Source organism: Xiphophorus couchianus, chromosome 13, assembly GCF_001444195.1.
Source record: "Xiphophorus couchianus chromosome 13, X_couchianus-1.0, whole genome shotgun sequence".
NCBI lineage: Eukaryota > Metazoa > Chordata > Actinopteri > Cyprinodontiformes > Poeciliidae > Xiphophorus > Xiphophorus couchianus.
In genome coordinates, this window is record NC_040240.1 from 1,715,459 (window position 1) to 1,740,149 (window position 24,691).

The 24,691-nt window shown below is 43.0% G+C and overlaps 3 protein-coding genes across 4 annotated transcripts in view; all 3 read right to left on the reverse strand.

Moving 5' to 3' along the window:
• Nucleotides 1–114, reverse strand: part of baz1a (bromodomain adjacent to zinc finger domain, 1A) — a 30,181-nt gene extending 30,067 nt beyond the window's left edge. Inside the window, exon 1 of the mRNA XM_028035348.1 lies at nucleotides 7–114. The gene's annotated coding sequence lies outside the window, so the exon portion shown is untranslated. The remainder of the gene's footprint in view (nucleotides 1–6) is intronic.
• Nucleotides 115–4,356: 4,242 nt separating this feature from the next.
• Nucleotides 4,357–12,183, reverse strand: LOC114155706 (uncharacterized). Of its 2 annotated transcripts, XM_028035733.1 has the most exons (8): nucleotides 11,911–12,181; nucleotides 10,620–10,741; nucleotides 9,581–9,719; nucleotides 8,381–8,502; nucleotides 7,333–7,443; nucleotides 7,126–7,232; nucleotides 6,946–7,036; nucleotides 4,357–5,121 (listed from the first exon to the last, which is right to left on the reverse strand). In XM_028035733.1, exons 1-8 carry the CDS (start codon nucleotides 12,005–12,007, stop codon nucleotides 5,008–5,010), a joined length of 903 nt encoding a protein of 300 aa, XP_027891534.1. In that variant the 5' UTR covers nucleotides 12,008–12,181; the 3' UTR covers nucleotides 4,357–5,007. The 2 variants fall into 2 exon arrangements, with proteins under 2 accessions (XP_027891534.1, XP_027891535.1); XM_028035734.1 differs by lacking the exon at nucleotides 7,126–7,232 and having other exon boundaries at nucleotides 11,911–12,183.
• Nucleotides 12,184–13,050: 867 nt separating this feature from the next.
• On the reverse strand, nucleotides 13,051–23,637 carry slc3a2b (solute carrier family 3 member 2b). The gene is made up of 8 exons (XM_028035730.1): nucleotides 23,120–23,637; nucleotides 21,814–22,004; nucleotides 21,004–21,177; nucleotides 19,941–20,038; nucleotides 15,891–16,042; nucleotides 15,045–15,351; nucleotides 14,815–14,874; nucleotides 13,051–14,169 (listed from the first exon to the last, which is right to left on the reverse strand). Exons 1-8 carry the CDS (start codon nucleotides 23,452–23,454, stop codon nucleotides 13,819–13,821), a joined length of 1,668 nt encoding a protein of 555 aa, XP_027891531.1. The 5' UTR covers nucleotides 23,455–23,637; the 3' UTR covers nucleotides 13,051–13,818.
• Between the last annotated feature and the right edge of the window lie 1,054 nt (nucleotides 23,638–24,691).

A 24,691-nucleotide genomic window follows, 5' to 3' on the forward strand; every position in this document is an offset into this window, starting at 1 on the left:
CTTTACCAAGTTGTGAAACGATGAAGCGATAACAAGCGGTCCGAAATGAGGAGGAACTCCGGGCTAAGCCGTCTCACTGGCGGCTTGTTGACGAAGTTTTCATCCACTTCACGGCCAGCTGGGAAATTTCATTACTTCGCCTACGTTTGTTTCTTGAGTGTAAGAGAAATTAATATGTCAGTGACCTCGCGTTATTCTTTTTTAAGAATAACGTGTTCGGAAGATCTTTTAAACATATTAAAACACCTTTGTCAAAAATTTACACACCCAAAAAATATTTGCACACTTTTATTGACAGGTTATCTCCTTTAGTTAGGTTCAAATTCAGTCATCGTGACAAAGTAACTGAGAGATGGAGGAAAAATAAAGAAAGAAAGAAACTGAATCCCGCCTAAGATGTAATGATCGAGAGGGCCTACTCAAAGTTAAATGAAGCCATAAGCAGAATGGAATTTTGGGGCACACTTCCATTTAGCCCATCACCCACCACTGACCATTATTTGTCCACTGTTGTAAATTTTTCCATTTTGCATTTAAAGCTATTTGTTTTGCAATTTTCCTGTAAGCTTTCTTTAAATCAAAATGGAACATAATTTTTTGGTCACATTGCATTATTTATCAAACAAATAGTACTTCAAGTAAAGATTTTAAATAGTAATAATATAAAACAATTCTCAACTACGAAGTTGAGCTTAAACAGAATGAAATAAGACAGGAAAGTCCCTAATTTCCTTTCTTTTAAGCAATTTTATAGGCAATTCAAATATTTTTGACCTTTCGGATTTTTCCTTAGCTTGTTCAGATAATTTGAAGTGGGTAAAGATGACATTTGATAACTTTCTTCAAGTATTTCCAGAATGAGAAGCCATTTTAGAAAAGGACTCTTCACTTTGTGTGAAATGTGGACCTTGAAAACATTAAATAAAAATTTAATTGTGACCCCATTAGCATAACTTATTAAGAATAACTACTACATTTGTCAACCTACACTGTGTCTTCTCTCTCTCCCTACACCGTGTCCCAAATTATTATGCAAGTGATATTTTCTCAGATTTTCCTAAATGGTCAATACAAATGATGGTCAGTATAATTTTCAAGTCATGAAGTATTACAGTATAAATCAAATTTTACTGAACAAAGCTCCCCATGAGAACAGTATTTTTTTCAAAAATAAAAAACTCAAAAATGCACAGTTCCAAATTATTATGCACAGCAGATTTTCTAAACATTTTATGGATTATAAAGAACTGCAAATGGTCATTCTTCCAGAGGCACCAGCAGCTTTAAATAATTGTTTGCTGCTTTGTAAGGGGCTGCACAGTGGCGCAGTTGGTAGCACTGTTGCCTTGCAGCAAGAAGGTCCTGGGTTCGATTCCCGGCCGGGGTCTTTCTGCATGGAGTTTGCATGTTCTCCCTGTGCATGCGTGGGTTCTCTCCGGGTACTCCGGCTTCCTCCCACAGTCCAAAAACATGACTGTTAGGTTAATTGGTCTATCTAAATTCTCCCTAGGTGTGTGTTTGTGTGTGAATGGTTGTTTGTCCTGTATGTCTTTGTGTTGCCCTGCGACAGACTGGCGACCTGTCCAGGGTGTACCCCACCTCCCGCCTGGAACGTAGCTGGAGATAGGCACCAGCAACCCTCCCGACCCCATTAGGGACAAGGGTGAACAGAAAATGGATGGATGGATGGATGGATGCTTTGTAAGGGCATTTTATAACAGCTGCTCTCTTAATCCGATGAATTTGTCTAACAGAAACCTTCCTGTTAAACCTTCCATGGGTTTATCTGTACAAACCCATCTTTATGCTGAATCAGCCACAAATGTCTTCACAGTACGACAACGCTTCAGTTTTCGTTAAATATCTGATGTTTTCATATCTTGTCTTATGGCACTACACTATCTGATGATTTTCATCAGCAGAGATTCTTTCTCTTTCCCATATTGCCTGAAACCTGTGGCCTGTTTAATAATGTGGAACATCCTTCTTAAGTAGATTTCCTTTAATTGAGCTCACCAGACAAACTAATGAACCCAGCTTTCTGAAATTAATTATAGTGATTCAAAGAGCCCTGACACACAATACCACCTATAAATTTAATAGCACAACAAAAATGTTTATCTTTATGACACTTAAATCCAATTTGCATAATAACTTGGAACACGGTGTAAGTTCTTTTGGGGACCCCCAGTGAGAACTTCTGGTCAGCAGGGGGTTCTAGTCAATCACAAAAAGGTGGGCCTATGCTGATCATAACTCAGCATAAAATCAGAATCAAAGCAAACATCTTGAAATTGAGATGCATCAGGCAGCTGCATTGAGGATTTCTCTGATGAATGCCTATTCTTTTCAGTGTTATCATTAAGCAAACTCACAGGAAGCCTGAAAAAAAAATTGAAACTAAAAAAAATATATAAATTGTAAATGTCACTGGTGACATTTGGTTTCTGGAATTTTCTAAGCAGTTGGTAAAGATGTGATACAAGTTTCAGCAGTGAAGAGACGCCAGGTGAAGATCCAGAACTCACTGGATGTCTGGGTTTTCCTCCTGGATCTCCTCAAGCCAATCTCAGATAAACAGAGGACAATGAATGCTGGATATTGTCAGATGCCCAAATCCCCATGGTAACCTGTTGTCTTATTTGTTGTCTTATGTTTCTCCAGCTGCTTTTTGAGACACACAACAGCTTCTGAGTGGATTTAAGATCTGGGTAGTTTTCTGCTCGCTGCTTCAAAATGAAACGTTCCAACCTTTCAAGCACTCTCTCACTTGAATGTTATGATACAGTGCTCCAATAGTGCTGAAAAATAATAATATGTATTTTCCATAACATGGAAAATATATATTACTCATGCTGGATGGTTGGTCCCACTCTTTACATTTAGTTTTAAGGTATAGCCATTCTGTGACATGCATCAAGAAGCTGCACAAATGTCAAGCTTGCCTGATGCAGCTAACACATACCATCTTAATCTGAGGTCTGATGTATTCAAATTTTTTATGAAAAGTTACAAAGGTCATTCGACTTTCTTCAATGCCCCATCTCTTTTCCTCTCTCTCCGTCTGTAGGTGGCTTTTCTGACTGTTTCTATGGTAGAAGCAATGATGGATAAACACTACACTTACACAAAATGCTGTGAAAAAGTATTTATACCCTTTGAACTCTGAGTTTTTATCTAATTACAACCTAAATAAATTTTATTAGGACTTCATTTGATGGAGAAAAATTATTACTTGGAAGCAAAATAAAACAAGTCTAAAAAACACTGAGAACTGAAGTGTGTATTCAATCCCCTTTAGTTTTATGCCTCTAATAAAAAGCCAGAGCTAATCGCCTGTGTTTGAATAAAGTTCAGCTGTGTGTAAATGCAGCTGTTCTGTTTCTGGACTCAGAAGTTTGTTACAGAAAGTTAGAAAACACAGCAGGCAGGTCTGGGAGGATGAAGAATAAATAAATAATTTTAAAAAATGTAAAAAAGACTTTTTTGCTTTATATCATGTTGTCATGTTATTCACATTGATTCTTTTATGCATGTTTGAGAAATGCTTAAATTTCCCATGGCAACCATTCGGGGGAACCCAAACACTTGCTCTCACAAAGCTTCGCCTATTTTCACAAAGCTCCTTCTTTGAGTTGCAGTCCCCAGCCGAGCTTCATCTCACAGAGCAGCCCTCTGCCGCTCAGCTCCTCCAGACTAGCGGCAGCAGCAATTAGCAAACACCTGGTGGAACTGCGCATCTGCTGACCTCATCATAGGAACTACTTCTCAGTGAAGTAGTGAATGCTGAAGATGGAGTTCCATAAAAAGCCATAGTATCTTAAAGACACAGAAGCCAATTTAAAGGCGGTAAATTGCAAAGTCAAACTTTTTTTAGATTATTTTTGATGTGCACCAAATTTCTACAACAACTGCTATCTAATTTATGAAATAGTACTTGATTGTGCTATAAAATAATACTATGTACTTGGAAAATAAACAATACTGCCTCTTTAAAACTTAGAGTACAAGGAACTCTATGTTGCCTCTGTTCAGTTCTGGTCCTGAAATCACTTTGTGAACAGTTCACTATAAGGATTTAGTAACAGACAATGTGGGTGATCAAATTTAGGTCCTAGCCTGGTTTCTGATATGTTCTGTAGTTTTCTTAACATCAAGCCTAGTTGAGTTTGATTTTTAAAGTCTCCTGTTTGTGCACACCTTCAGTGAGATTCCCCAGGATAAGACTGTTAAAGGACCCAGGACCTAACATGTCATGCAACATGTCATAATACACAACTTAAAACACAAAAAATATAATTAGGGAAACAAAAATCAACCCCTGTCTATAAGATTAAGTAAACAAACACTAGACAATGCTGGTATCTTTTGTATTTTGAAATGTATCAGATTTTACCAAACAGAAACTTGGAAAGATAACAATAACATAAAAATATTATTCTCAATGATGGTTTATGCAAGCTGTAAAGTAAATATACAAGTGAAGCATAATTAACAGTTTGATTTATTATTAACACCAATGTGCAATAATCTATTCTATGCCTCTGGTTCTGCAAGATTTGGACCCATGGTAGTTTGGAAGCCATGTTGAAGTTTAGTGCTTGAGGAGGTAAAGAACCTCTGACTTGTGAAGTTCACATTCTGACTTAAGTTGATCTTGTAAACTCTGAGTACAAATGAAGACTTTTGGTAAAGCAGATGCAGTCCAGCATAATTTCCCACCTTTTCAAACCACTTCCAGTAAGATGTGGAACCACCTGGATCACAGAGCTGCACCACCTCCTGACAGGTGGAGAAATGTGCTTGGATGATTGAGAACAGCCGCTTCATTCTGCAGTCACCTGATCCACTGGCACTTTGTCTCCAGTCACATGACCTTGTCCAGCTGGATCTGTTTGTAGTCATACGTTCCGTTCTGTTCCAAGGAGCTCCGTTTGCAGTCACATGACTCAGTAGGGCGGATTTTGTCCGCAGTCATATGACCTCATCCTGGTGGAGCTGCCAGCATCAGACGACCCGGTACAGATGAATCTGTCTGAGCTCCTCAGGGTCTGCATCTCGGCCCAGGTAGACGTTGTAGTCTACAGGAAGCTCCTCCACCCAGCCTGGTGGTAGTGGCACCTGAAGGATGTGAACCGTGATATATATGGATGGAGATAGGTTGCAATAAACAGAAATCAATAGATAATAACATGCGATACATATTCCAATTTCATTACACTGCTTACTGCACCACTGCTTAAGTTAAACTCCCCATAATGCTGCATCACTATCACTAGCTGCACTTCCATTGACCATATAATTGCACAATTTAGCATTTAAAAAATAAATGTACTTAATGGAAACATGGCGATAAAAAAAAAAAAAACTATATAGTTTTACAATAAAAAGTTTGGGTTTATTTAGCAAAACTGAAATGGAAAGAATTTTTCCCCTCATATCAGTCACATGATTAACAACCTGATGCTACCACTGCTGCAAACCATGAAGAAGAAATTAGTTTTTAAATGACTTATTGCATGGACAAACTTATCCAGATGTGATTTTAATCGAGCTTCTTATTTAATGGGAACCCAGAATTGCAAAAATATGTTGTTTTTTTTGACATTATCAGAAAATTGACATGGTTGTGCCCACATTTGTAACGGAAATGCAGCTACTGTCACATGACCAAACTAACACCACAGGACCAACCTCCTTCTCTCCCGTCCAGAAACAAATAGCAACAAGATGGAAATATCGGTTGTCAATATCAATCCAGGTTTATTTATCAGACTGATTTGATATGCTAAAAAATGACAAATATCACCTGATACCGATGCTAGTGCTGATATATTGTGGTTCCCTAAAATAAAGCTATATGAGTTGGTTAAAAACATGAGTACAGAAAGAGCTCCAGGTGTGTAAAGGAAGCAGGAAAATGGACAAACTGACCCAAAACTTTTCAAACACTCGGCTAGTACCGTAATTTCCAAACTTTTGAGCACAGCTGCATATAAGCCACACCCACCAACTTTGAAAAGAAAAAGAGTTTACATATTGAGTGTTGCACTTGTCAAAAGGTGCGGGTGTCCATGTAGGAACATGACATATTTACACAGAAAGATAATTGAAACTTTTAATGAAATACATACACTAAATGCTTTTTTCCCAAACATTTCCCTTTTAAAGCAGCCTGCAAACGGCTGCTTTAAGAAAACAGTCTACCAGGAAAAGTCACTGATTGCTATCTTCATCTTCCTTCTGCACACTTAAACCACTAAAGTTGTCTTCGTCAGTGTCAGAGTTGAACAGCTTCACACACATTTCCTCAGTTTCCTTCGCTGTTGCTCATAATGTCACATCAGTCCTGCTGTCCTCACACAGAATCCAGCCACTCCAAACCCGTTGCTAAAAAGCCGTACATTAGCCGAATGGCAGCTTTCAAAGCGTGTGAACAGTAACAACTTATAGTCAGGAAAACATAGTTAATGTCACTAGCTGGTGTTTAGAAATTTGCTTAGCAACAGGCAACGAATCAGCACTTAGAAATAGTGATCAGGATCATAAAGGGTTTCCACAGGTTGTTAAACCTGTCGCAATAAGCAATAAATCAATTAATCACATGATAAATTAGAATAAGCTCAATATTTCCCACTAGCATGATTTATTGTTTTCTCTTTTCTCTCTCTTTTTCTACCAAAACCTTGATGATAAAGTCTTCAGTCTGGAGCAACAATATTATCTTTATTGCAATAATTTCTGGGACAATTTCTCCCCTGGTAAAATGTATTACCATAACAGGCCTATGTGTTGGGTATAAGAATGTCTAAACACAATAAAATTAAGTCTGTTCACAGGAATCAGAAACATTTGAAAGACAAACAACCTGGTGTGGCTCCAGGCTGCGCAAAACGAAACTAGTTCTCTTTTCTGTGTTGAAATGATCTGGTGTTTTCCAGGTACCTGCAGAGCATCCAGACTCTCTTGCAAACTGGGAACAGTAACCAGCAGGGCTCCTCTCCTCCTGAAGGCCTGCATGATGAACTTCCAGGCTCTGAACACACAGAGCAAACATTCCTTTAGAGCACGCAAGTCACAGTTGGTGTTTTCTCAATATTTCCTGCACAGTCTTAGAGGAACTACCCAATTTGTTTGGTGGGCTCCATGAAGTACTCAAAAACATTGTTCATGACCAGAACATCCGCGCCCTGCAGCAGAACCTCCTGAGTGCAGACGTTTGCATGGAGAACCTGGGCGGGTGGGGGGTGGGGGGGGGGGGGGGGGGGGGTTATTAAAGGTGTGTGAGAGTGTGTGTGTGAGAAGGGATGAGGGACGATCAGAGACACGAACCTGAACTCGATCAGACAGGCCGTATTTGTGGAGCATGTCGTTCTGCAGCCTGACAAAGTCCTCACTGAGCTCCAGTCCAATGAGGCGAGAGGCTGAACTGTACACATAACCCTGAACACATGATATGTTCATCACAATATGATACAACAATGATTAACATGGTTTTCAAGTCTCTCCCAATGATTTCAATAGCATGTATCTAAAACAGAGTTGAAACATTTCAAGATTTGAAAGAAAAGGGTTTAACATTAAAGGGGCAGTGTTGTGTGTTTTCCAGCCACTTATTTTAAAGCACAATCAAGTCACTATGTTCTCTTCTGTTAGAAAAATGCTATCTATGCATAACATATTTCTGTATATAAATTAGATTAGTTTGTGTTGAAAGGTGTTGGATCGATAACAGTCAGAGTGACGAAGAACCTGTAATGTGCCAACAGGGTGAATGTTACGTTAATAACACTGGCAGTAAGCTTGTCTCTGTTTCTTGTGTGTTTTTATTCCAGTCCTTATTATCAGAACGCCTGTATCTGCTTGTAGTTTGGGTAACTGGCTGTACTGTCAATAATGGTCCGTATCTTTTAAATGTATTTCTTGATTTGCTGATATTCACTGAAAACAAACAAACTGATCTACACACAACATCTACTAAACATGATTTAACTCAGCTGACCTTGTTTTGGACATTATGACCTTTTGTTTTAGACTAAAACAAGATATAAGTAGTAGCCTGTATGATATGCTAACTAATTTACACCAAACATACATTGAAATTCCTCCCCTGAAATCAAAAACCTTGACACACAGACATGTCCCTGAACTCATCAAAACATCCACTAAGAACCTTATACAGTAAATATTCACTTACAGAGGCATGCTGATTAATTTTAGGGAAGAACAGTCCCACCACATGACTGAGCAACATGTTCTGATCATTTCGATCATACTTCACCTTGCACCATCTGAAACAAGGTTTCTATGACAACCATCACGGGCATTGACACGTTTCTGGATCTGCAGGGGTTTCACAAAGGTTAAGACAAACTCTGACCCCATAAAGAACTGCTCCCAGTCGGGAACCAACATCCACCACAGTCCGACCACTGAGGTCCGGAAGAACGTTCTGGAACAGGAACTGAAGTTCTGACACTGAGAACGAGTGCGAGATGAAATCTGCAGGAGAAGAAGAGAACAGGAGGAAACATCCAGGTTTACATGCAAGTTCATAAGTACACTACTTATGACACTCGGTCTGTGTGGGCCTGTCACAATAACCAACAAATCAACTATGATAAATTAAGATGAACTCAATAATTTCAATTTGTATAATTTATTGTTTTTCTCTGTTCTCTCTCTCTCTACCAAGGATGATAAAAGTCTTCAGTCTGGTGCTTTGGTCTCAACTAGCTCCTTTTTTAAAAGGACGATTTCATTTAGAGAAACTTCATGATTCATTTTATTTGTTGTTTTGTTTATTTTGGATATTTAAAATGTCTTCCAGTTCCAGTGTCAAATGTTTATGAGAATTTAAAGTTTATTAATCTTTGAGAATGTGTTCTTGTATTATTCTGACATTACCATCATGTTACTTGAAAATGGTCTCAAAGCAGCAATGTTATCATTTATCATAATGAATTCTGGGACGATTCATTGTGATAAATGAATCAGTTGGATCAATTCATTTATTGTTTCAAATAGAAGGAATAACTAGCTGTGCCTCTTTTTCCACCTCTTCATCTTTACCTACTGTTTCAGTTTAATAACTGACTTTAAGAATGGAAAGCAAAGATGTTTGGTTTTTGCTTTGATTAACAATAATTTAAAGTCATTTTTTATGATTTGGTTCTGGTCTACTGTAAAGAAACATGGCTGTGTTAATCCATAAGGATCTATGAGCAGGCAGGCCATCACAGTCATTTGGTTCGAGTTGGGATGACCATCTGTTGGACAGCAAAAGAGTTGGATGGTCTAGCAGGGATCAGAGACACAACATTCAGAAAATAACATCAGAACAAAATAAGAACTGCAGCAGGTAACTTTTATAAGCAACATGTTTTTCATGTAATTATTAAAACTGTGACCATGTCATAATAAAAAAACCAAAAAAACTCCTTGGTCATCTGCAGAAATACACCACATGGTCAGAGACAACCAATCAGAACCAGGAGGATGGTCTTAGAGCTGTCAATCGCATTGGAGTACACGCTGCTCCATCATCGTGTGGAGGCAGAAGGCAGAGCCACGTTCCTACCGAGGGGGGCGGTCCTGAAGGATCCACAGCTGAGACAGTAGTTCCTGCTCATGGCCCCCTCCTCACACAGAGCGTCCACCTGGTCCTCACTGTACAGGAAGCTGTCCACATGAACCGTGGGCCGCTGCCGCTGCTGCATCTACAAGACATAACGACATCAGTAGTGCAATGAGCTCAGCTGATGTGCAGTTCCACCAGGTGTTTGCTAATTGCTGCTGGATAGTCTTGAGGAGCTGAGCTGGGGAGTCATGGGGGAAGGCTGCTCTGTGAGGCAGAAGCTCGATGGCAGGGGTCTCAAACTCCAGTCCTCAAGGGCCAAAATCCTGAAACTTTTAGATGTGCCTCTGCTGCACCACACCTGAACAGAATAATTAGGTCATTAAGGCTCTGGAGAACTGATCTACACAAGGAGGAGGTCATTAAGTCATTTCATTCCACTGTGTTGTACCTGTGGCACATCTAAAAACTGCAAGACAGCGACACTTCAGGACTGGAGTTTGACACCTTAGGGCTTAGAAACTGCAGTTCTGAGGAGGAGCTGCACATCAAAGGCGGGGCTAGGTCCACCCAGGTGTTTTGCACAGCTCAATAGTTACTATGGAGATTAAAGAATTTCTCAAGAAGTGAATAAAAGAGTCAAAGCAACACTGCCGGTAAGTTTTTGATGAGAGGATAACATTGCAACATAATGTGAAGCTCAAAAAAGTTGATTTTACATAATACTGCCACGCTAAGACTGTGTCTTCTCTACATCATTTGTGTGCAGATTACTGGAGAACATGACGTCATGTAATCACATCACACCACAATGACACCCTGAGCCAGACAGGGTCAGACAGGCCAATGAAAACGCCTCATTCATTCATGCAAGCACCATTTAAGTCCGTGTAGATGAATGCGAGCACGGTCATGTTAAAGTCTGTATGCAGACTGCACCCTTTTCAGGATTATTGTGGTTGTTTATCCACATCAGAAACAGACAACTGTGGCTCAGTAATGAGACGCTGTGAGATGGCAGCAGATGAAACCGTGGAGGAACCTTGTGTTGTGCAGCAGTCTCAGACGGCAGCATGGCATCGACCGGCAGTCTGGCTCTCAAGTCTTCTGCAATGCTCTGCAGGATCACCTTGTTGTTGTCAAGCAGCAGCTGATCCAGCTCATCTACAGAAGGACACACACACACACACCCACACACCCCACACACAGAGACATTAGGGACTCACACATTACCGAGATTTTGGTTCTTTAGGAAACAACATCAGAGCCTCTACCAGAAACCTGGATAACTGTGTCAGATAAATGATGAGCTAAGATGGCTGTTTCTACCTACGAATGACAGCGAAGGTGAAGTACAGAAGACAGTGCTGAGCTGACTTAAAATGTTTCTTTAAAAAAAAAACCCAGAAAAACCAAGGCATAAATGTACTGAATTACAAATTCATTTGCTAAGTCAGCACCGATTCCTGCTCCTAAAATGTGGCAGATTGTATTTAGTAATAATACAATAGATGTTATTAAAATGCCCTTTTTATCTTGAGATTTCAAAGGGCTACAAAGGTCTAAAAAATACAAAGAAAATTAAAAAAGTTATTACAATGGATAAAATGAAACCAATAAATAAATAAGAGATTAAAACATGTCTAGGAACATGAAACAAAAACTTTTGCTGAAAAAAAGACCATTTTAAAAACAGACAGTGGCCTCAGAGTATTAGTTTTAGAATACTTTATGCTTCCTTGTGCTGACAGGTTGTATGGAGGTCCTGATTTCATTTTCCAGCAGGACTTGGAACCAGCCCCACAGCTGGACCAGCACCTGCTTTCATCGCCATGGTTTCAGCAGCAAACTGTCCTGATCTAAACCTTACATGCCAAATCCTCTCAGAACTTCTACTACTTGCAAAACATTTTCATTAAACTGTGTCACTTTCTGTCACATAACAACAACAAACGATAATGTATTTTATCTGACAGACTAAAACAAAATAGCACATATTTGAAAACAATGTATATTTTTATATATTTTAGATTGGATGAAGAGCATCTATGAATGTCAAGTCAAATCTTGCCAAAGATTTTTTTTTTAACTTAAATTAAATCTAGACTTTGACTAGGCCCATCAAATACATGAAGTTGTGGAAACGTAATATTTCTGTAAAGACTGTGCGCAGTGTTCTAAAGTACTGAACTGAGACTTGTAGTGTGCTCGTCACTAGTCACAGATGACTCCTGTAGTCAGAACCACGCTTAACCTCAAAGTCAGACTGGCCAGAATGAAGTATCGCGAGAAGGAGGGAGGGAGGCAGGGAGGACATGCGTGCAGGTGTTCACCTGAGTTTTTCATCCAGTCCAGTAACTTTGGGAGCTCAGAGGGATTCACCTGGCCCAGCAGCTCCCGCAGCTTCAGCCTGGCCTCATCGGCGTTCATGATGACCCAGTAGAAGCTTCGAGAACAGGCCGAGTATCCCGCCTCTCTCCGGGTCCCGGTCCGAAAAACACGTGCTAGAACTTTGGAGGGGAACCGGGGGAACTTACTTTATCATCATCACTACTATTATTTCTCCTCCTTCCCGTTTTTTCTCTTCTTCACCGCTCCAAACTGTATCGGTAGAAGTGACTTACTGACACCTTGTGGAAAAATATAATTACTGCAGGATTGATGAGCGTTGGAGCATTTACACTTACAGGACAAAAATACAGAATCATTATGGAATATTCCATATAATCATTCAGTTGTTTTGTTCATAACCGATAAAACTACATCATAAGTGTGACACAGTTATTTTATATAACAGATGGACATTGTAAAACGTTCATTAAACTCACCCTTTTTTAGATGGGGTAAGATGATAAATTATCAAATGTTGAGAAACAAAATCATGGTAGCAATAAAAAATGACACTGGAGATACTTTGTGTTTTGTTGCAGCTCTTCTGTTTTTTCTATCTTGAATTCTGTGATGTCACAAATGAAAACTGATGTTTTTAAGCAATGTTCCAACTACACATCACCAAATGTACTGTGGACAGACAGAAGAAAACAAAAGTGGATTGTGTTTATCTTCCAGCCTCTACTATGACTTTTCTGGATAGAAATCTAATGAGCTCATTTCTTACAGTTGACAAACAAATGCTGACTCATGTTTTATGTTTGTTTTTTTTTGTTTGTTTTTTTTTTTTATTACAGATGATATATAATTTATTCCCCCAAATATTTTTTCGGATCCCAACTGATATGGACTTTACTTAGCAGCAACTTAAATCGGATGAAACTTAAAACTGAAGTTTAGTGTAAAGAATAATGAGTGAACATTTAGCCATAAAATTGTGAGAAATTCGTAACAAAACATCTAGTTACTGCTGCTAAAGTGGTACATGCAATTTTTATTTCACACCTTTATATGTTGAAGATGCTGTGCTTTCTGGATAAAATCTATTTTCCTAATTATGAATACTAGGCATCAGAAATGTCTTTGCTTGCTTGGAAACAGTGTATGTTTTTAATTTATTATTTTTCACAGAATGCAATACATAAGTGCACAGTGTGTTACAGATACAGACGAGAGTCACGTTCACCTCTTACACTCCTGGTAAAACAAGACCAAAGAAGAAGAGAATGAATCTTATTGGTTAGTTTATCAGTTTCAGTAACAGAACACAGCTGGAGGGATTTCCATGTTTCCTGCCCAGCCTTGTGTTAGCCACTCACTTCTGATGTAAGGCTGATTGTTTTGAACAAGGCGCATAAAAATGAGAGCAGCTTCTGTTTACAGCTGAGCCAACGTTCACAGATCTTTTTAGTAGCAAAACCTTTAGCCCCAAAGTGTCTCCTCCTCTGGAGAAACCATGATCTAACATTGTTGGGTTTTTTTAACTCAAAAAATTTGCTTTACTCCTCAAGTAACTGTAGGATGGCCAACTATAAGATCAAGAGGTGTGAGGCGGCATTTATGCTAATTGAACAATTGAGAATATAGAATATAAGTGAGAGAATCATTCTAAAAGTTGCTGTTCCTGTATATATTTGGCGAGTTTTTCAAAGGGGGCCCCTGCCCAGAACCTGATGCAGTCTGGGGTGCCGTGGCATGGAAAGGTTTGGGAATCCCTGCAGACAACAGAAGTCACAATGTGTCACAACAATAACTGCTCTGATTCGGTGCTCCGCTCTCCAGCAACATCATCTGCAGGTTGACACAATACATGCGGACATAAAGGAAATGCAAATACTAAACGTTTTCCTCTATCCGGCGTGAGGAAGCTTGATGAGTGCGGCCTGCCCCGGGCCGAGCCGCAGCTCCATCAGGTCCACGCTGCTGCCTTCAGGGAGGGCGCTGCTGTTGGTGCTGAGGGCGACCGCAGCATGCCGAGGCAACGCTGCTTCGTTCATCTGCAGCACCGCCTCCTCCTCCGGCCCCCAGTTGAAGGCAGCCAGGTAGCGATCGTTCTGATCCCAGACCCGCAGGTACGCCAGAGACGAGGAGGAGTTGGAGAGGAGGAGGAAGTCCCCGTGAAGGAGGGAGCGCTGTTTGGCCCGCAGCTCGCTCACAGAACGGAAGAAGTTGCGGAGGGACAGCCTGTCAGTCTGATCCTCCTGGAGACAGAGAAACACAGAGAGGAGACGTCAGGATTTAGATCGTAACCAGAGGGCCATTTTAGGGGCCTAAAATATTCACAAGGCCCCCTAAATAATTTAAGGGGTTTTGTTGATTTTTTTTCTACAAAAATAAAGAAAAACTATCAGCAAATTCAATTTACTGTGTCCAGAATATGAATAGAATATTTTTAAAGTGTAAAAGCAATTTTTCTGCATTTACTGCTGTTTGAGAAGTGTACTCGCCTGTCATGTTTTCTCAAATCCTGTGCCTTTTTTGGGGGGCTATGGCCCCCTTGTCCTCAAAAGCTAGTGACATCCCTGGATGTGTTTGCTGGATATTCCCTATAATCTATGAAAAATTGTGCCGCAACCTTCCTTAATCACAAACAAGCCTTCGGTAAGTTAAGTTTAAAACTACAAAAGATGCATGAAATTTATCAGCAACAAATTCCCAGATGATTTGAGTGACTACACTGATGTGTGTGTATTTTTTAGTTTTATTACAGGTACAGTATGTCCCAGAGTTTTTCACCTGCAGTTCCTAGACAGACGCTAAAGTCACCCTAAAGGGATAAGAGTAAAACTACATAGTTATATAAACACTGTGACGCATGTGAGCATTAGAACCTGCTGACAGATTACCTGCAGAGTTCCATTCAGTTCCTCTTCATAGTCCCAAAGCATCGTGGGAAACTTGGTTTCCTAATGCAAACATGAAAATATTAGAAAAAAACAAACAGTTGAACAGTGTCTAATTCAAAACTAGTCAGAAACGAATCAGAGACGCAAATTTTACTAAAAGAACTTCAGGATTTATTTCCTGTTGAGCAAGATCTCAGAGCAGGTCTGTTTGTCAGCTGAGCGGCTCTCACCCCGTCCATCAGGCCGATCTCGTCTCCGTAGCTGAAGACAGGCGTCCCAGGCAGCGTCAGCAGCAGCAGCTGGTACAGTTTGACATGAGCTGGGGGAACTAATGAGGCCAGGTGACCATCGTCTCGCCCCCCAAGATTCCAGGCCAGCTTGGTCTGCGTGTGGTTGGAGTAGAGCCTCTGGATGGTGCGGGCGGGCTCCGGGCCGCCTGTGGTCAGAACTTTGGATATGAGGAGGTCCACTCCAGTGGAGGACAGAAGAGCAGACACACCGTCAGCAGAGGAGCTTTCTGTGACGCCGAGCAGGAGTCTGAAAAACGCAGACACGGATTAAATCCACAACTCACAGGAAGCTGCTCATTTCTGCTACCAGAGGTATTTTCAAAACCCAGACATCAAGCCAGTTTTTAAAAATGTTCATTTTTAGAAACATTTAGATAAGCTAAGATAATAAAAAAAGTTCATCAAGACAAAGACAAGAACAAGGAAAAGACACATCCATCATTCTCTAAAGCTTTAAGGAGTTTTAATTTTTTGCCTTATAAAATATTTCAGTTTGAAAAAGCAAAGTTAGAAGGGGCAGCAGAAAGGGGACAGAGTATTCTTTAAAGACGAAGTCATTCCTGTTCTTGTTGGATTTTTTCCTATTGAAATAATTGAATCAAAATGTGTTAAAATGTACATTTACTGATAATAAAAGCAGAGCTTAATGTGTGACATTTTTGATCCTCTCTTTAACATGTGATCTGGGAAGCAGGAACCATCATGTGAAGAAGGTGTTTGGCTTTTGGAACAAAAAGAAAAAGCCTGTTGCTATCAGAGGTCAGAGGTTACAGATGAACCCCGCACCTTTCTGACCCGCCTCTCAGATCCTGGTCTGTCCCGTTCTGGACGATGGCCCGGATGTCGTCCCAGAGAGCTGGGACCGTGCTGGCCAGCTGCTCCACTCCAGACAGCTGGACTCCGTCCACTCCTTCGTTCAGCCAGAACACCAGGGCAGACTGGAACCGCAGGGACACGTGTCACTCATTGTTCATCTTATTAAACACTTCAAGTTTCTCTTCACAATTCTCTATGCTGAACCTAAAAAAATCTGTAGGTGACACTGAGTGACTTAAATGTACAATTTAACTTTCATTTTGATCCTGCAGCCCATATTTAGAGACCTATAAAAAATAGATATATTATTCATATCTCTTGACTTCTGTCACAGAGTGATTTTACCACAAATTTCCCTTTGTAAACATTGCGATTATAAAATATACTGTAACCTCTGGCTGTACCTTGACTAAATATGACAAAGTTCAAGCTAAGTAAAACTTAAAACTTGTCATTTCTTACAGGGACCAGTAAAAAGTTTAAGTCCATTTCATATGTATAATGTGTTTCTATATTTACAAGCAGCTGTGGCACATGCTGCTCCTCCATGGGCTGCCACCTTATCGTGGTGGAGGGGTTTGAGTGCCCCAATGATCCTAGGAGCTATGCTGTCTGGGGCTTCATGCCCCTGGTAGGGTCACCCAAGGCAGACAGGTCCTAGGTGAGGGACCAGACAAAGTGCAGCCCGAAGACCCCAATGATGAAGGAAAACCTTGGACTTGGTGTTCCCTCGCCCGGACGCGGGTCACCGGGGCCCCACTCTGGAGCCAGGCCTGGAGGGGGGGCACGATGGCGAGCGTCTGGTGGCCGGGCTTTTACCCATGGAGCCCGGCCGGGCTCAGCCCGAAGAGGAAACATGGGCCCCCCCTCCCATGGGCCCACCACCCGTGGGAGGGGCCAAAGGGGTCGGGTGCACTGTGTGATGGGTGGCGGCCAAGGGAGGGGACCCTGGCGGTCCGATCCTCGGTTGCAGAAACTGGCTCTTGGGACGTGGAATGTCACCTCTCTGGTGGGGAAGGAGCCGGAGCTAGTGCGTGAGGTCGAGAGGTTCCGGCTAGAAATAGTCGGTCTCACCTCGACGCATGGCTCTGGTTCTGGAACCAGTCTCCTTGAGAGGGGCTGGACATACTTCCACTCTGGAGTTGCCCAGGGAGAGAGACGTCAGGCAGGAGTGGGCATACTTGTTGCTCCCCATCTCGGCGCCTGTACGTTGGGGTTTACCCCGGTGAACGAGAGGGTAGGATCCCTCCGCCTACGGGTGGGGGGACGGGTTCTGACTGTCGTTTGTGCTTACGGGCCGAACGACAGTTCAGATTACCCACCCTTTTTGGAGTCCTTAGAGGGGGTACTGGAGAGTGCTCCTCCTGGGGACTCCCTTGTTCTGCTGGGGGACTTCAACGCTCACGTGGGCAACGACAGTGAGACCTGGAGGGGCGTGGTTGGGAGGAACGGCCCACCCGACCTGAACTCGAGTGGTGTTCTGTTGCTGGACTTCTGTGCTCGCCATGGATTGTCCATAACGAACACCATGTTCAAGCATAAGGGTGTCCATATGTGCACTTGGCACCAGGACACCCTAGGCAGCAGTTTGATGATCGACTTTGTCATCGTTTCATCGGATCTGCGGCCGTATGTCTTGGACACTCGGGTGAAGAGAGGTGCGGAGCTGTCCACTGACCACTACCTGGTGGTGAGTTGGCTCCGGTGGCGGGGGCGAAAGCCGGTCAGACCTGGCAGGCCCAAACGTGTTGTGAGGGTCTGCTGGGAACGTCTGGCGGAATCCCCTGTGAGACGGAGCTTTAACTCCCATCTCCGGCAAAACTTCGAACACGTCCCGGGGGAGGTGGGGGACATGGAGTCTGAGTGGACCGTGTTCCGTGCCTCCATTGTCGAGGCGGCCGATCGGAGCTGTGGCCGCAAGGTTGTCGGTGCCTGTCGCGGCGGCAACCCTCGAACCCGTTGGTGGACACCTTCGGTGAGGGATGCCGTCAGGCTGAAGAAGGAGTCCTATCGAGCCTTTTTGGCCTGTGGGACTCCGGAAGCAGCTGATGGGTACCGGCGGGCGAAGCGGCATGCGGCTCGGGCGGTTGCTGAGGCAAAAACTCGGGTGTTGGAGGAGTTTGGAGAGGCCATGGAGAAAGACTTCCGCACGGCTTCGAGGCGATTCTAGTCCACCATCCGGCGTCTCAGGGGGGGGAAGCGGTGCAGCACCAACACTGTTTATAGTGGGGATGGTGTGCTGCTGACCTCTACTCGGGACGTTGTGGGCCGGTGGGCAGAGTACTTCGAAGACCTCCTCAATCCCACCAACATGCCTTCCACTGAGGAAGCGGAGCCTGGGGACTCTGGGTTGGGCTCTCCAATCTCTGGGGGCGAGGTCGCCGAGGTGGTTAAAAAGCTCCTCGGTGGCAAGGCCCCGGGGGTGGATGAGATCCGCCCGGAGTTCCTTAAGGCTCTGGATGTTGTAGGGTTGTGTTGGTTGACGCGACTCTGCAATATCGCATGGACATCGGGGGCAGTTCCCCTGGATTGGCAGACTGGGGTGGTGGTCCCCCTGTTCAAAAAGGGGGACCGGAGGGTGTGCTCCAATTATAGAGGGGTCACACTCTTAAGCCTCCCTGGCAAGGTCTATTCAGGGGTCCTGGAGAGGAGGGTCCGTCGGATAGTCGAACCTCGGATTCAGGAAGAGCAGTGTGGTTTTCGTCCTGGTCGTGGAACACTGGACCAGCTCTACACCCTCAGCAGGGTCCTGGAGGGTGCATGGGAGTTCGCCCAACCAGTCTACATGTGTTTTGTGGACTTGGAGAAGGCGTTCGACCGTGTCCCTCGGGGAGCCCTGTGGGGGGTTCTCCGGGAGTATGGGGTACCGGGCCCTTTGATACGGGCTGTCAGGTCCCTGTATGACCGGTGTCAGAGTCTGGTCCGCATTGCCGGCAGTAAGTCGGGCTCGTTTCCGGTGAGAGTTGGACTCCGCCAGGGCTGCCCTTTGTCACCGATTCTGTTCATCACTTTCATGGACAGAATTTCTAGGCGCAGCCAAGGTGTTGAGGGGATCCGATTTGGTGGCCTCAGGATCTCATCTCTGCTTTTCGCAGACGATGTGGTCCTTTTGGCTTCATCAGATCGTGATCTGCAGCTCTCGCTGGATCGGTTCGCAGCCGAGTGTGAAGCGGCCGGGATGGGGATCAGTGCCTCCAAATCCGAGGCCATGGTCTTGAGCCGGAAAAGGGTAGAGTGCCTTCTCCGGGTCAGGGGGGGTGTCCTGCCCCAAGTGGAGGAGTTTAAGTATCTCGGGATCTTGTTCACGAATGGGGGAAGAAGGGAGCGGGAGATCAACAGGCGGATTGGCGCAGCGTCTGCTGTCAAGCGGGCGCTGTACCGGTCCGTCGTGGTGAAGAGAGAGCTGAGCCAAAAAGCGAAGCTCTTGATTTACCGGTCGATCTACGTTCCCACCCTCATCTATGGTCATGAGCTTTGGGTCATGACCGAAAGAACGAGATCGCGGATACAAGCGGCCGAAATGGGTTTTCTCCGTAGGGTGGCTGGGCTCTCCCTTAGAGATAGGGTGAGAAGCTCAGTCATCCGGGAGGGACTCAGAGTAGAGCCGCTGCTCCTTCACATCGAGAGGAGCCAGTTGAGGTGGCTTGGGCATCTGGTCAGGATGCCTCCTGGACGCCTCCCTGGTGAGGTGTTCCGGGCACGTCCCACCGGGAGGAGGCCCCGGGGAAGACCCAGGACACGCTGGAGGGACTATGTCTCTCGGCTGGCCTGGGAACGCCTCGGGATTCCCCCGGAGGAGCTGGAAGAAGTGGCTGGGGAGAGGGAAGTCTGGGCCTCCCTTCTGAAGCTGCTACCCCCGCGACCCGACCTCGGATAAGCGGAAGAAGATGGATGGATGGATGGATGTGGCACATCAATATTTTGGTGGATTGTCTAAGCTCACTTCTGCCTCATGTTGATGACTTCCCGTACATTTAGCTCATGTCGGTTTCCAGCTCAGAAGAAGTCGGTCATTATTACCTTCAGTCTCTCTGCTACGTTTGTTACGCTGCTTCTGGAGAACCAGGGTCCAGATGAACCCTGGTAGTTTGGAGTCAAATCCAAAACCACAGAAATACCTATGAAAGAGGAAAGAAAAAGAAAGAAGATATTTACATATTGTGAATAAAAGTCACATCATTTCTTCCTCCCAGTCTGACATTAAATCAGGCCAAACATTTTCTGTTTTAGATCAGTTAGTGTTACTGAGAGGAGTTTTAATGGGCTAAATGCCACAAAAATGAGAGCAAGAATTCTTTTTTTTTTTTTTTACCCCTCCAGGGGGTCTTTTGTGGGCTCTAGTGTCCCTTATATGACAGTAGGCTGACAGGGAAGGAGAGGGAGGAAGACATGCGGCAAATGTCCTCAGGTCCGGGAGTCGAACCAGCGACGGCCGCGTCGAGGACTCAAGGCCTCCAAATACAGGTCACGCTAACCACTACGCCACCACAGCACGGCCAGCAAGAATTCTTTGAAGATTTATTTAGTGATACTTTCTCAGGGTTTACCAAGTATTTTTGCTTAGCTAAATACAACATTTCTTTGTGAATGTTTAAAGTCTACATTTGAGATTTTGAGTACATAATAAACAGATGAGCCAAAGAAAAGCTGGACCTTGTGAATGTCTTTATTAAGGATGCACCGATTTGGACCAATATCAATATCCAGTATTAATTCTGCTTTATGGCTGTTAACCAGTGTTTACAGATATATCAATTATATATGTTTCGCTACACTTCTGATATCATGTAAAAGTGACCACCGCCCACTCTGCTTCTCTCCTTCAGTTAAGCATCCCACAATCCTTTGCTGCATCACTATCACATGACTGAACAGATACCACCTGACCAACCTGCTCCCCTCCTGAAACACAAATGGCAACAAGATGAACATGAACATAAATATCAGTCCTTATCAGCCCAGTTTAACTTACTGGCCCGATACCGATATGTTACGATGCATAATATAATCTGATATATTGTGCATTCCTGGGCTTCGTAGTCAAAGTATGGCTCTGAAAAAACATTTTCCAGTGTTTGCTCACCTTTTCGGCGAGCCGCCTGGATGACACCTTTAAACTGCTCCAGGTTTCCGGCTTCAGGCGAAACTTCCTCAAACCTCAAGCTCATGGCTTCATCAGGTGGAGCAACGTGAATCGGTCCGATCACCAAACCTTTCACCTTCAGCTGGGACAAACTGGTCATCTTCTGCTCCACACCTTCCAGGATTGAAAGTCAGGGAGGATTCTTTAATTGTTCATCCTTTTAAAGATCAACTATCAACAAAACTGAGAAACAGGAGCAAGCAGAATGTTTTGGTAGCTCTCACATGGAGCAGGGAAAAAAAACCTATGAAATTATTCATCTGATTTGCATCACATGATGGCATATTAGGGCCATTGTAGATATAAAATCAAAGGAGGACATTCCTGGCAAAAAAAATTCATTAAATTTTAGATTAATCTCAGAAATTTTCTAGAATTGACGGGGAATTTTCTGAGCTTTAGGAGTCAAAAACATTTTGACTTTATGAACTCAGAAATTTCCCAGATTTTTATTCTAGAAAATTTCTGAGTTCAATCTAAAAATTTCTGGGGCTTTTTTTGTTTTTTTTGGCAGAAATCTACTCACTTTTTTTCTAAGATCTACAAAACTTCTGATGATTTGCTGTAGTTCAACACACCTCTACATTTGTAGCTCTGTCCAGATGTCACTAACACGTTCTGTTTAGCACTGTGCCTTTCACTTTCATCAGCTCTGCAACACAGCGTGTGTGTGTATGTATGTGTGGGGGTAGGCGTGTGCGCGTGGGGGTGTGTGTGTGCAGATGGGTGGACGGACAGAGAGCAGCTCACCCTTCAGGTTGTGTGTGTCGGTGAAGGCGTGGATGTTTCCGATCTGGTACAGTGGGCCTTCGTTCCACCAGCTGGTGGCTGGCAGCTCTCTGCAGCGAGGAGCCTGCAGCAGGATGAGGACAGCTCCCACCAACATCCCCAACCAGCCGAGCCAGAACACCAGCAGGAGCGCCCAGCGGGTTCTTACCCAACTAGGGAAAGAACGAAACGTATTCAGAGGACCCTTAACGACCAGAAACCTCCAAAACCTTCCAGTTTAAATGATCACTATTGAGTCTACAGAAGTAAGACGCTACCAGCTCATCTCACACTGCTTGATGCCTGATGTTTGGTGACATGATGCTCCAATAACACCATTCTATTGCACCGTCATCTTATTAAACGTCACTTTAATAAAATGATGCTTGGAGTATTTCAGCAACTTTGTTCACATCTTCGTGTACTAATAAATTTACTAGCTTCAGCTGTGTTGATGATGTGATTATTACCCTGAGGTGATTATAGCTGGTCATTTTGAACAAAACTGTTTTGCTGCTAAGCTAACCAAGCTCTATGAATGCATCAATCTGCCCCTATAGCACAGAGGTCTGCAACATGTGGCTCTGGAGGCACAAGTGGGTCTTTGGACCTTCCAAAAGGACTCTTAAAAGAATTTGACTAAAAATGATTTAAAAAATGTTTTAAAATACAACCAGATATAACAAATGCAGTTTTTTTCATGGAATAATTTCATTTCATGTTCACAACAGAATGACACTAAAAGTATCAGTCGTTTTTATTTAGATCTATTTTTCTTGTTAGCCTGGGTGAAAATATCAACATATCATATACAAAAACATAGCCATCTTCTTTTTAAAAATGTTTTCCTTTGTACTAAAACATGAAAACAGGAATAAAATAGTAGCTTTTTAATAATTACAACAGATTTCCTGTAGTTAATCAATTAAACAATAAATAATCCAAAAATTACACTGTGTCTTTTGTTCTTGAGGTCATGTGATATTTGTGGCTCTAACCCCGTTTTTAGCTGGACTGAATCTTTGAAAATGATCAGCATAAAAACTGAAGCTGCAACATGACAAAACACAGTGTGGTCCTGTACAGCAACCTAGAAATAGATCAATACTGCAGGATATTTTCTGAATAATAGATCTCTAGTTTAAGTGATATCTCACATTAAAAAATAAATCCATTTTATATTCCACAAGTTGTCAAAGGATAATTACCAGCATCTAACCCCATTCGAAAGCGGTTCCCCTGCTCCTACAAACAGGACAGTGTGTCTGTGTGAACAGCGTCTCCTCACCCAGGAGTCCCCGCCACCCGCAGCAGCTCCTCCTTGTTCAGGCCGGTGAACGTCTCCTCCTCATCCAGGATCTTCAGTTTCACGGAGCCATTTTTCTCCGCGTCCACCTCCTCCCTGCCCTCAGGAGGAGCCTCCGGGGGCCGGTCTCCATCGGCGGTCATCGGCTGCTTCTCCTGCTCCTCCTGGTCCAGGTCGGCCTCGCTCACATCAGCCTCGGTAGCGTCAGCATCCACAGCGGCCCGAGCCGCGTCCGGAGCCGCGTCCGGGCCGCCCTTCTGCTCCGCGCTGATGCTCTGAGCATCCTTCATCTCCACATTAGTCTCCTCCGTGTTCATCCCGACTCCACCTCACTGTCAGTCTGTCCCCGAGCTTTTTAAAAAAATTTAATATAATTTATTTTTTTATTTTTAAGAATGAGGTTTGCTGTTAACGGTATGTCTGCTGGTGAGCTTGTAAAAATCAGCCAGCGTCTGCCAGGCTTGCTCTATCTGCTGCCTTCAAGTGCAGTAGGAAACACTCAGCTCCACTCAATAGCTGACGATCTGAAAAGATAGATTTCCTTCTAGCAGAGGCGGCCCAAAGCATATGCGAGTTAAGTGGCTGCTGGGGGACCCCTAAGAATACCACCTATATATCTATATATGCCAAATAACATTGAAAAGAAAAAGAAAGGCTATTACACATCAAAAAACTATATACAATTTTTTACAGTTGTAAAAAAAATTGTTGGATTTGTTTCCTGCTGCCACTGCTAACCCTAACCCCTGTAAGCTAACAAACTTAACTTGTTTACTGTAAATTTAATGTAAACAAACAAACAAACAAACAAATTTGTTTACAAATTGTTTGTTTGTTTGTATATTATGCAGACATGGCAAGATGTTTAAGGGTGAAGGAAGAATGAATTCCCTGAATGACACTTTCAGCAGTCACATTGGTTGGTAGAGGCGGTTGGCTGCAGACTTGGTTTGAGCCTTTCCCCCTACCGTAGAGTCAGTAAGGGAATCCGGTGTGAAACTTAGCTGCTGTGGCATTAGTGCCTAGAGGACTGATAATTTGGCCTGATAACCTTATCCAATATTAATATTGCTGTTATGGCTAATAACTGATATTTAACAATATATTGGTAAGTATCAGTTATATAAGTATATAAAAGTATATATTTCACAACCTTTTCAACAACCTTTTAAAAAGCAACAACCATACTGGTGACTTCATCAGTTTAACGCCCCATAATCCTTTGCTGCATCCTTATCACTGTCACATGACTAAACAAATACCATCTTCCATGACCATGACTCTGTGACAGTACACACAGGGTGGGTTGGTGGTGTGATAACCATGTAGATGTGGAACATTCCATCTCATCTGAAGCTTATTTTGATGCATTAGAGTCAATCAGAAAAACCCATGATGTAGATCCAGACGTCTGGCTTCATTCTCTTCATCTTCTGAACTTTTCGTCCGACGATTATTAAAACACTTTGAGTTAGCTGTAGATGATTTTACAGCCTCAGACAATTTTATATCAGTAAAGATTCTGTTCTATTATTATTATCACTTGTTTCACAT